The sequence below is a fragment of the Rhinatrema bivittatum genome, chromosome 15, assembly GCF_901001135.1.
Source record: "Rhinatrema bivittatum chromosome 15, aRhiBiv1.1, whole genome shotgun sequence".
NCBI classification, from domain to species: Eukaryota; Metazoa; Chordata; class Amphibia; order Gymnophiona; family Rhinatrematidae; genus Rhinatrema; species Rhinatrema bivittatum.
In genome coordinates this window covers 2220492-2232907 of record NC_042629.1, presented here as the reverse complement: position 1 = coordinate 2232907, position 12416 = coordinate 2220492, and the positions used below count along the sequence as shown (strand labels likewise).

Here is a 12416-nt window from a genome sequence, read left to right as displayed (position 1 = left end):
AAGCTTATTTATAGCCTACTGTATGCCAGGTGCCGAAGGGTTCATGCAAAGTGCAAACTTATTTATAGCCTACTGTATGCCAGGTGCCGAAGGGTTCATGCAAAGTGCAAACTTATTTATAGCCTACTGTATGCCAGGTGCCGAAGGGTTCATGCAAAGTGCAAACTTATTTATAGCCTACTGTATGCCAGGTGCCGAAGGGTTCATGCGAAGTGCAAACTTATTTATGCCAGGACAGGATTGCTCACTATCTGTTCTTGCAGTTCAAGGATAGGTCATCTCCATTCCAGGCTGAATGTCAGTGCTGCAGCTGATTCTGCAATATCCCTTACAGCCTGTCACACCATACTCTCCAACTGGACAGTTTCGGACTTGTCTCAGTCTATTTTAGCCTGGTTTCAAAGAATGGCTTCCACTCTCCAACTTGAACATTTGGACTGTGTGCTGGGCAAACGATTACGAGCTAGTGGATATGATTCTGGTTGGCTGCAGCCCTTGGTCGCTTGGGGGGGGGGGGGGGGGGGGGGAGTCTGTGGCGGTATGAATGGTGTGTGGCCTGAATGGTACTGAATGGATTTTGGGGTGTTGTAAGATATTGTGGGCAGGGATGGGGGGAATGTAAAACAAAAATAAAAATGTTGGGAGTGAGCCGCAGCTGATGTTCGGTGGCTGGTACTATGTATTCACTATTTTTGGTCCGTATTGGTTACTATGTACACTGTTTATACTTGCTGCTGTGCGGGTTTCACTGTGTCGCTGTTTCTTCCCAATAAGGAAAAATTATTTTGAAAAAAAAAAAAGGCAGTTCTGTTTCTCTCTGAAGAGACCCCAGCGATCCCAAATCAGCCAAAACGCTTCGTCTGACAATGCCCATTCTCCTGGGTCCAGGCTCTCTCTGCTGAGAAAGTCTGCTCTGATGCTGTCTTTGCCTGCAATGTGCAAGGCTGAGATCACCTGGAGATGCACTTCCGCCCATTCCATAAGTTGATTTATTTCCAGTGACACCTGCTGGCTCTTGATACCTCCCTGCCAACTGATATAAGCCATGGTCTTGCATTGTCCGACATTATTCAGACTGACCAACTTTGCAGCTTGTCACTGAACTGCAAACGGCCCTGGCTTCCAGCCGATTAATGTTCCAGAGAGACTCTTCTGCACTCTAAAGTGCCCTTGCACTGTCAGCTCCTGACAATCAACTCCCCAACCTCAGAGACTTGCATCTGTTGTCAGCACCAGCCAGTCCGGTAGGGACAAAGAGACTCCCTTCCGTAGATGATCCGTCTGCAACCACCACTGCAGTTGGGAGCATACCTCCATTAGCAGGAGGGGCCGAATCGAATAGTCCTGAGACTGTGGATTCCACAGAGACCGCAGTCCTACCCTAGAGAGGCTGCTCTACCTGCCAGGCTGCCCACATCCCTTGACCTCTCACGGAGCGGGATGAACGTCAGAAAGGCACACCGAGCATGAAGACAAGAGGGAGGAGGAAACCTCCCATTAAGTCAATGTATTTTTTTTTTAATTACCAGAGCTCAGCCTTACCTGGCTGAGCACAGAGACAATCTCCGGCTGTGGGGGAAGAGGGCATTTGCCATCACCACCACCACTTCGCTCGGCTTCCAGCACCCGCTGCCTTTCAGCTGCTCAAGCAGCTAAGCCCGTACCAGAAAACCAGCTACCGGGCCAAGGCACATCTCTGAAGGACCACGGAAATCACATCAGGAATTCTCAACTGGGGGAGGGACCATTTGGTATCACCACAGAAGAGCGGGGCGGTAATTTTCTTCCTTAATTCTTCTTCTAAAAAATTGAAGCAATTCCCTTCTTAAAATTGATTGCACATCCACCATCTGCTGGAGACAGAGAATATTGGTGGGCTGAGGTCACTGCAGGGGTATATGTACTGTGATGTCAGCTTGCTCCATCTCCATCTGCTGGTAGGAGTGCATAACCCACTTGCTCTGGATTCATCTGACTGGACGCTAAGAAAAATCCTATTAACACTCCCTTTCCTTGCCCTGCCTTATTCAGTGCCCTCTTTTTGGTGTTTTTCTTCCCCACCCCCACCTATCTTCATGTATATTTATCCACCTTCTGTACTACACTTCATGCAACTGATGAAATGGACTCTGTCCTGGAACGCTCATGCCTCAATTAAGGTGCCCCTGCCTCTGTCATTTTTACTACACCAGACTAACATGGCTACATCTCTGAAGTCTTTCACCACATGGAAGGTACTGTTTCATAAGGGGGTGGTGTTCTGCAGCATTGCTTACTTTTCATATTGCCAATCCATAACATACCTCAATGTTGGTAATGACACACAGTATTGCTTCCCATTGAGCTGGGCACACCACTGCATCTTTCTCATCAATATTGAGAAGAACAGCAGCACATGTCCTTGGTGCTTCCACTTTTAGAGGCCCACACAAGTGCTGACCAAAAGCAGAGATTAACTCAAAGAATGCTGACCGAACCTAAAGCAAGCACAAAAAAAAAAAAAAATTATGACTATAATGCAATAATGATTTTCACCAGGTGACCTCATTTTACAGTCAATTTCATAGTATTTTTAATTTAAGATTTCTTCAGTTCATATTATTAAATATTGGATTTACCCATTATATTCTTTTCATCTAAAAGTTAATACTCTACAAATCATTGGTTTAGTCACACACAATTTGTTTGTTGCCTTTGTACCTCCCTCGGGGCTAATTTTTGTTAGATCATATAATCAAGGAGAACGTTTTTTAAATTTATTTTTGGAATATTAAAGTAGTTTATAAGAAAGAATACCTAAAATTTGTCCATTACTGGTCATATTATGTAAAATGTTTTTCATATCATAAGAACATAAGAAATTGCCATGCTGGTCAGACCAAGGGTCCATCAAGCCCAGCATCCTGTTTCCAACAGAAGCCAAACAAGGCCACAAGAACCTGGCAATTACCCAATCACTAAGAAGATCCCATGCTACTGATGCAATTAATAGCAGTGGCTATTCCCGAAGGGCCGGATTTTATAAATTAGCGCAGGCGCGAACAAGAGTACGCGGGATTTTAATAGATACGCGCGTATCCATTAAAATCCGGGGTAGGCGCGCGCAAGGCTGCCCAAAATCGGCAGGTTGCGCGCGCCGAGCCACGCAGCCTGCCTCCGTTCCCTCCGAGGCCGCTCCGAAATCGGAGCAGCCTCGGAGGGAACTTTCCTTCCACCCCCCTGCACCTTCCCTTACCTTCCCCTACCTAACCCACCCCCCCGGCCCTATCTAAACCACCCCCTACCTTTGTCGGCAAAGTGCAAGGTGATGTATATAGAGAAAAATAACCCATGCTAGTTACACGATGTTAGGTTCCATATTAGGAGCTACCACCCAGGAAAGAGATCTAGGCTTCATAGTGAATAATACATGAAAATCATCGGCTCAGTGTGCTGCGGCAGACAAAACAGCAAACAAAATGTTAGGAATTATTAGGGAAGGAATAGTGAATAAAACGGAAAATGTTATAATGCCTCTGTATCGCTCCATGGTAAGACCGCACCTTGAATTCTGTGCACAATTCTGGAAGCCGCATCTCAAAATAGGAAAATTAGTTCTTACCTGTTAATTTTCGTTCCAGTAGTACCACGGATCAGTCCAGACCGTGGGTTGAGCCTCCTTTCCAGCAGGTGGAGACAGACTAAAACTGAAAGGGTGTCCTATATGAGGACAGAGCCTATCCTGTAACCATTCAGTATTACCATTGTCAAAGCAGAAAACAACAAAACCAGAATAGGATCAAGCAAGTAAGCACAAAGCTCAATTGAGCAACTGTAGAACAATGTAAGAAACATGGTATGACTATCCGCTCTTGCATATACTTAGTACTTGAACAACCAAGGCTTCCAGTGTAATTGCTCAGTATTCTTGCAAAGAATGAAGTATCAAAATCTGTGAATCTGCAAGAACAAGCTTCGAGAGGACAGAAAAGAAATACAAACAGGGAAGGGCGTCTGGACTGATCCGTAGTACTACTGGAACGAAAATTAACAGGTAAGAACAAATTTTCCTTTCCCTGTACGTACCCGGATCAGTCCAGACTGTGGGATGTACCAAAGCTTCCCTATCCCGGGTGGGACCGAGACAGTCCCGCTCGAAGCACTTGCCGCCCAAAGGAACCAAAAACTGGCGCTTGCACATCCAGACGGTAGTGTCGAACAAAAGTATACAGGGACGCCCAGGTGGCGGCCCTGCAAATCTCTTGCGGAGAGACCAATTGGCTCTCCGCCTAGGAAGTAGCCTGAGAACGTAGCGAATGAGCCTTTAAGCCCTCCGGAATTGCCCGTCCTTGGCAGAGATAAGCCGAGGAAATGGCTTCCTTCAACCATCGTGCAATAGTGGTCTTAGAAGCCGGCTTGCCCCGATTGGGACTACTCCAGAGGACAAAAAGATGGTCCGAGACCCGAAAGTCATTGGTAACCTGAAGATACCTGAGTAGAACGCGTTTGACATCCAGTTTACGAAGGTTGCCTCCAGCGGTACCGCAATTTCCTTCAGAGAAACCGCTGGAAGCTCTACCAACTGGTTGACATGGAAGGCAGACACCACCTTCGGAAGAAAAGAGGGCACCATTTTGAGAGAGACACCGGAGTCGGAGAATCGCAAAAAGGGTTCCCGACAGGACAATGCTTGAATCTCAGAGACCCGCCGAGCGGAGGAGATCGAAACCAGAAAAATTATTTTGAGCATAAGGTCCTTTACCGTAGCCCGATGGAGAGGTTCGAACGGAGTAGAACACAGGGCCCGGAGGACCAGATTGAGACTCCACGAAGGACAAGTATTGCGAGTAGGCGGCCACAAGTGTTTGACTGCCCTCAAGAACTGAACTACGTCCGGGTGAGCTGCTAAAGGATGACCCTCGACCCGTCCGAGAAGAGAGCCGAGAGCAGAAACTTGTACGCGGAGGGAACTGAAGGAGAGGCCCTTGGAGAGACCCTTCTGCAGAAAAGAAAGAACCAACGAGACCGGGGCGGAGCGTGCTGAGACACCGGACTCCTCACACACAGTCTCAAATACCTTCCAAAAGCGCACGTAGGCTAGAGAAGTCAACTGCTTCCGGGCTCGAAGCAAGGTGGAGAAGACCTCTTCCTTGTAGCCCTTACGCCTCAGACGACGCCGTTCAAAAGCCAGGCCGCTAGACAAGTGATCGGCCTGGTTGAAAAATAAGGGCCCCTGCCACAGTAGACGAGGAAGATGGCCTAGCCGCAGAGGTCCGTCCGTCGCCAGGTTGACAAGATCTGCGAACCATGGCCTGTGAGGCCATTCGGGTGCTACCAGAACCACTGGCCCCCGGTGGAGTTCTATTCTCCTGAGAACTTTTCCCACTAGGGGTCACAGAGGAAACACATACAGAAGGACATCCATGGGCCAAGGAAGAGCCAGAGCATCCACACCCTCCGAGCAGTGGTCCCTCCAGCGGCTGAAGAACCGATTGGCCTTGGCATTGTGCATGGTCGCCATTAAGTCCAGGTGGGGGGGACCCCACCTGCCGACGATCAGATCCATGGCTGCTTCCGAGAGTTTCCACTCTCCCGGATTGAGCGATTGGCGACTGAGAAAATCAGCTTGAACATTCTCCTTGCCAGCAATGTGGGAGGCTGCCAGGCAATCCAGGTGTCGTTCTACCCATGCGAAGAGACGGTTGGCTTCCAGGGCCACCAGGCGACTGTGGGTGCCCCCCTGATGATTGATATAAGACACAGTGGTGGAGTTGTCGGACAGCACTCTCACCGCTTTGCCGCGTATGAGGGGCAGGAACTCCTGCAGAGCCAGACCGATTTATGTGCCCGCGAGACTGAATCGGGGACCAGATCCCCTGAGTGGACCGGGACAGGCACACCGCACCCCAGCCCGAAAGACTGGCATCCGTGGTTACTATCATCCACTGTGGAGACTGAAGGGGCATTCCCCGAAGATGGGGGAGCGAAAGCCACCACTGCAAGTCGGTGACGGTAGAGACCAAAAGGGGGAGGACTATGTGAAACTGTTCCGACACTGGTTGCCAATGGGATAGCAAAGTTTTCTGTAACGGTCACATATGAGCAAAAGCCATGGACCCAAGGACCTGCAAGTAGTCCCAGGCTGTTGGCAGAGGCAAAAAGAGCAGATTCCGAATCTGGCCGATCAGGAAGACCTTGCCCACTTGAGAGTCGAAGCAGGCTCCCAGGAACTCCTGGGAGGGCTGAAGGTTGGTCTTGTAAAAATTCATTATCCACTCGAGAGACACGAGGAGGGCTAATACCCGATTTACCGCCTGTTTGCAGAGAGCCTCCAACTTGGCCCGCACAAGCCAGTCGTCCAGATAGGGGGGAACTAGAATGCCTTCCCGCCGAAGGGCTGCCGCCATCACCACCATGATCTTGGTGAAGGTGCGAGGCATGGTCACAAGATTGAAAGGTAGGGCCCGAAACTGGAAATCCCGGTTGAGGATGTGGAAACGAAGATACTTCTGGTAATCGCGGTGAATCGGGATATGGAAGTATGCCTCTGTCAAATCGAGCGAGGCGAGCAACCCTCCGGGGCGAACCGCCGCAATGACCGCTCGCAAGGTTTCCATGCGAAAACTTGGGATCTTGAGAGCTCTGTTGACCCCTTTGAGGTCTAGGATCGGCCGAAAAGCCCTGTCTTTCTTGGGAACCACGAAGTAAATGGAATACTGGCCTACGCCGAGCTCCTTTTCCGGGACCGGGACAACTGCGCCCAGACTCAGTAGTCTGGTGAGGGTTTGCTCTACCGCTTTCCGTTTGGAACGCCCGCATGGGGAGAATAGAAAGAGATCCGGTAGGTCACGAACAAGTTCGAAGGTGTAGCCATCTCGTACAATGTCGAGGACCCACTGGTCCAACGTGATTTTGACCCATTCCTTGAAAAAAAGGGAGAGGCGGCCCCACAAAAACGGGACCGAGGAACGGGCTGACTGAACTTCATTGTGTGGCAGGCTTAGAGGTGGAGCGCACGGGCTGGCCCTCGCGAAAAGGCCGACGCCCATGAAAGGGCTGCGACCAAGACTGAGACCGGGAAGAATAACCCCTCGAGGGGCCACCCCGTCCACGTGGGGTATACTGTCTCTGTCCCCGGAAACGGGGACGGGAGGATGTAAAAGGGCGAGATTGTTTCGGACGATGCTCTGGGAGCTTATGGACCTTATTTTCCCCCAAGGAATCCATAAGCTTCTCAAGGTCCTCTCCAAACAGCAACTTACCTTTGAAGGGCAGTAAGCCCAGCCGTGCTTTGGAGGACGGGTCAGCCGACCAATTGCGCAGCCAGAGGAGTCGTCTAGCGGACACCGCCGAGGCCATCGCTTTCGACTGGACGCGGAGGAGGTCTTAGAGCACATGGGCCCCATAGGCGATGACGGCTTCCAGACATTTGGCCTGCTCCGCCTCTGCCGACGGGAGGTCCTGGGTGCCGAGTAAAGGAAAATTATGTTCTTACCTGATAATTTTCGTTCCTGTAGTACCAAGGATCAGTTCAGACTGCTGGGTTATGCCTCCCGTCCAGCAGATGGAGTCAGAGAGAAACTGAAAAGGCACCACTCATATACCCTGGTGCGCCCCCTGCGATCCTTCAGTATAATCCATAACAAAGCAGTATGAATTTAGGAACAATGGCAAACTCTGTGACTAGATCAAGATAAATATGAACATGTGGAAAACGAGGAAACCAGGCAAAAGCCATGAAACATAACCATATGAAAAATAGAACAAGTGCTCGGAAAAAACAATGGAATCTGAAAAGGAAACACGACAGACGTGGGACTCTGCACTGACATGGGCGGGCGTCTGGACTGATCCTTGGTACTACAGGAACAAAAATTATCAGGTAAGAACATAATTTTCCTTTCCCTGTACGTACCAGGATCAGTCCAGACTGCTGGGAAGTACCCAAGCTGCCCTAAACGGGGTGGGATCCTGACAGTCCCGCACGAAGCACACCACTGCCAAACGAGTCTACCGGCGGAGCGCGGACGTCCAATCGGTAATGTCTAGCAAAAGTGTGCAACGACTTCCAAGTAGCCGCCCGGCAAATTTCCTGAGAGGAAATAAAACCACTCTCAGCCCAAGACGCCGCTTGGGAACGCAGAGAATGAGCCTTAAGACCGTCCGGAACGGCGCGACCTTGAGAAATGTAAGTAGAAACAATCGCCTCCTTCAACCAGCGGGCTATAGTAGCCTTGGAAGCTTTATTGCCTTTCTTTGGACCATTCCACAAGACAAAAAGATGATCAGACAACCGAAAAGGGTTGGTAATGTCCAGGTACCGTAAGAGTGTCCTTCGAACATCCAACCTGCGAAGCTCCGGGTGCCGAGACACCTCAGCACCATCCACCGCAAAGGCCGGTAGGTCCACAGTCTGGTTGACGTGAAAGGCGGAAACTACCTTAGGCAAAAAGGAAGGAACGGTACGCAGAGAAACCCCCGAGTCAGAAATACGGAGAAAAGGTTCTCTACAGGATAACGCCTGAAGTTCAGAGATTCTGCGAGCAGAACAAATAGCGACGAGAAAAACTGTTTTGAGAGTGAGATCTTTGAGAGTAGCCCTTCGTAGCGGTTCAAACTGAGAAGTACATAGACCCCGGAGAACCAAATTTAAACTCCAAGAAGGACAGATAGGGCGTACCGGAGGTCGCAAATGTTTAACTCCTTTTAAAAATCGTGCAACGTCCGGGTGCATGGCAATGGAAAGTCCGTCAAGTTTACCGCGGTAACAGCCTAAGGCTGCCACCTGCACACGAAGAGAATTATAGGACAAACCTTTCTTTAGACCTTCTTGCAAAAAAGCCAGAATATGAGAGACCGTAGCCTGCCGTGACGACACTTTCAAACCCTGGCACCAAGAGTCAAAAACTTTCCATACCCTGACATAAGCAACCGAGGTAGAGGGCTTCCGAGCCTGTAGAAGAGTAGTAATGACCGACTCAGAATATCCCCTCTTTCTCAATTGCCGCCTCTCATAAGCCAAGCCGCTAGACAAAAGCGATCGGCCTGGTCGAAAAATACTGGACCCTGCCGTAGGAGACGAGGCAGATGACCGAGACGCAAGGGGCCGTCCACCGCTAGGTTGATGAGGTCGGCGAACCATGGCCTCCTTGGCCACTCCGGAGCTACCAGAACGACGGGTCCTGCGTGGGATTCGATCCGACGCAATATTTTTCCCACCAATGGCCACGGTGGAAACACGTACAGAAGAACTTGCGCGGGCCAGGGAAGAACTAGCGCGTCCACGCCTTCCGACCCATGTTCCCTTCTGCGACTGAAGAAGCGAACCGCCTTGGCATTCGAACGAGTCGCCATGAGGTCCAACCGGGGGGTCCCCCACCGGTGACAGATGAGTCTGAGTGCCTCGGGAGATAGTTCCCACTCTCCCGGATCTAATCGCTGCCGGCTGAGATAGTCTGCTTGAATGTTGTCGACTCCGGCGATGTGCGACGCAGCAATCCGAGACAGGTGCTCCTCTGCCCAATCCATCAGTTGGCTGGCTTCGGTTGCTACCGGAAGACTCCTTGTACCGCCTTGCCGATTTATATACGCCACCGTGGTTGCATTGTCGGACAAAACCCAAACCGCTCTGTTCCGAATCAAAGGCAGGAAGTGCTGTAACGCTAGGCGAACCACCCTGGTTTCCAAACGATTGATAGACCACTTGGCCTGAGAAAGCGTCCAACGTCCCTGAGCGGATTGAGACTGACAGACTGCTCCCCACCCCGTCAGACTGGCATCGGTCGTGACAATGATCCATTGGGGTGGTTCCAAATCGATGCCTTGGAGCAAGTGGACCGGATCCAACCACCATTGCAGACTGGTCCTTGCTGGGTGTAGGAGTGGCAAAGATATCTGAAACTCCTCTGATTTGGGATCCCAACGCAACAGAAGCGCCCTCTGTAGCGGCCGCATATGCGCAAAAGACCACGGAACCAGACTTGTCAGGCAAGATGGCCGCCGGATAGGACGTCTAGAGAACAAGCTCCGCGGCGTTTTTCTTCTCTTTACTAGTCTAACTAGAAAATGCCTCACACCAAACGTAAGGGGAAAGTCCGGGGAGCAATAACTAGCTCCCCGGTAGTGGACCCTTACCAGCCGCGGATTGAAGGTTTTCTGGCCGGAGCAACTGCAACGCCAATCGGGCTGGTCGCTGGAGGGGAGCCGGGTGAACGAGCAGGCTCCCCCCTGACCCCGGATGTCACTCTAAGCCCGCGAGAGTCGGTCAAGCCCACACACCCGGTGCACATGGCGGATTCCACACCCGAGGAAGTTCGGGGAGAGTTGCAATTTTTGCCGTCGCTCCCTACCTCCCATGGAGAGGAGTCCTCAGTGTTTTCGGAGACGGGTCATGGAGGAGAACAAGTGGCCCGTTTGGCTGATTTTTCAGCAAGGAATAATAACCGAGAGGCAACACATCAGGAGAGGGGAGAGTCCCATATAGAATCCACAGCTGTGAAAGTGAGTATTGGGCAACCGGAGGACATTACCCTCGGGAAAGTTTGGTATGCACTCAAGGCAATAGACTCGGCCTTAAAATCAATTGCACAATCGATTACTGAAATAAAGCAGCAAACACAAGAGAATTATAAAAAGACTGAGACTATTGAATTGAAAATACAAGATCATGAAGGTAGGATAAGGAAAATGGAGTCTATTCAACAGGACTTTGTAAAATCAGAAATGATAACAGGAAGACGATTGGAAAAGGTGGAGAACAACTTAAGAATGTTGAATTTGAGAGTGATTAATTTTCCAGTATTAAGATTAATCTCACCGCTGGAGCTATTTAAAACTTATATGAAAGAAGTCTTAAAGATACCTGAGACTGCAACTCCAGTATGTACAAGAGCTTACTACTTACCCCAGGGGGGTTCCGAGGCTGCTCAAGAAAATATACCATCAATGGACATCTCTGATTTATTAGAGTTGTCCATTGAGACTGAGGTTAAAAATAGGAAAGTATTATTGATATCTTTTGCGTTTTTCTCTGACCGCAATTATGTATTAAAAATGTTCCTTAGGAATAGATTAGCTCTATTTTATGGAGCAAGGCTGTGGATATACCCAGATGTTATTAAAATAACCCAGCAACGCAGGAAAGAATTCCTTACTATGAAACAAAGGGTACTGGATATGGGTGCCCGATATGTTCTAAAGTTCCCATGTAAATGCTGTATAAGATTCCAAGAAAACAATTATGTATTTTTTGACCCAGCACAGCTGAAGGATTTCTTATTGGGTCATCCCCCAGAGAATCCTGAAGTGTGACCGATTAAGTATATATGGGTTGTTCACTTATCCTATTTCTTAAGTTAATATACTTTGAAAATTTGTTCAAACTCGTTCTATGTGTACTTGCCTCCGTAATACTTATATTTAGGAATATATTCGGAAAGAAAATAATTTCCCCTTTTATTTTTGTGTTGGTATAAGATAAAGAATAATATGTTTTCTGGAATATGTACCGAAATTCTCATTAAGATGTATTTCATGATTTAATTGTGGAAAATTGAAAATAGAAAATTAAAAAAAAAAAAAAAGACCACGGAACCAAATCCAGGGTGGACGCCATATAACCAAGAACCTGTAAATAATCCCATACCACTGGCAAGGGAAGGGCTAGGAGACGACGAACGTGCGCCATCAGACGCTCCATCCTTGCCTGCGGCAGGAAAACTTTTCCCACTCTTGTATCGAACGAGGCGCCCAGAAATTCCAAACTCTGGGAGGGAATCAGTTGGCTCTTGGGATAATTGACTACCCAACCCAAGGAGTGTAGTCGGTGGAGTACTGTCTGAATTGCGACCTCGCAGAGACGACGCGATTTTGCCCGACTGAGCCAGTCGTCCAAATACGGGTGGACCAATACTCCGTCCCTCCGGAGGCTCGCTGCCACCACCACCATTACCTTGGTGAATACTCTCGGAGCGGTCGCCAGTCCGAACGGAAGGGCACAGAACTGGAAATGAGATCCCAGGACCATAAAGCGGAGAAATCGTTGATGGAACTCTTGTATTCCTATGTGCAAGTAAGCCTCTGTGAGATCTAAGGAAGCCAAATACTCTCCTTTGTGGACCACAGCGATGACTGAGCGCAGGGTTTCCATCCGAAACCGCGGAATGCGCAATGCCTTGTTGACCCGCTTGAGATCCAGAATAGGGCGGAATGTGCCCTCCTTTTTTGGGAACGATGAAATAGATGGAATAACGGCCTGTGCGTTGTTCGGCGGGCGGTACTGGCACTATGGCTCCCATCGCCTGCAACCGCTGCAGGGTTTGAGCAATCCGCTGTTGTTTTACCAGAGAACCGCTGGGAGAGATAAGGAACAAATCGCGCAGGGGCCGTGCAAAATCTAAGGCGTATCCGTGAGTTATAATGTCGAGGACCCATTGGTC

General features: G+C 49.5%; 1 protein-coding gene across 1 annotated transcript in view; it reads right to left on the bottom strand.

The window, feature by feature from the left end:
• LTN1 (listerin E3 ubiquitin protein ligase 1) overlaps positions 1-12416 on the bottom strand; it is a 745678-nt gene that overhangs the window by 653973 nt on the left and 79289 nt on the right. The window contains exon 4 of the mRNA XM_029579179.1: positions 2304-2477. Coding sequence (XP_029435039.1) covers positions 2304-2477 — 174 coding nt within the window. The remainder of the gene's footprint in view (positions 1-2303; positions 2478-12416) is intronic.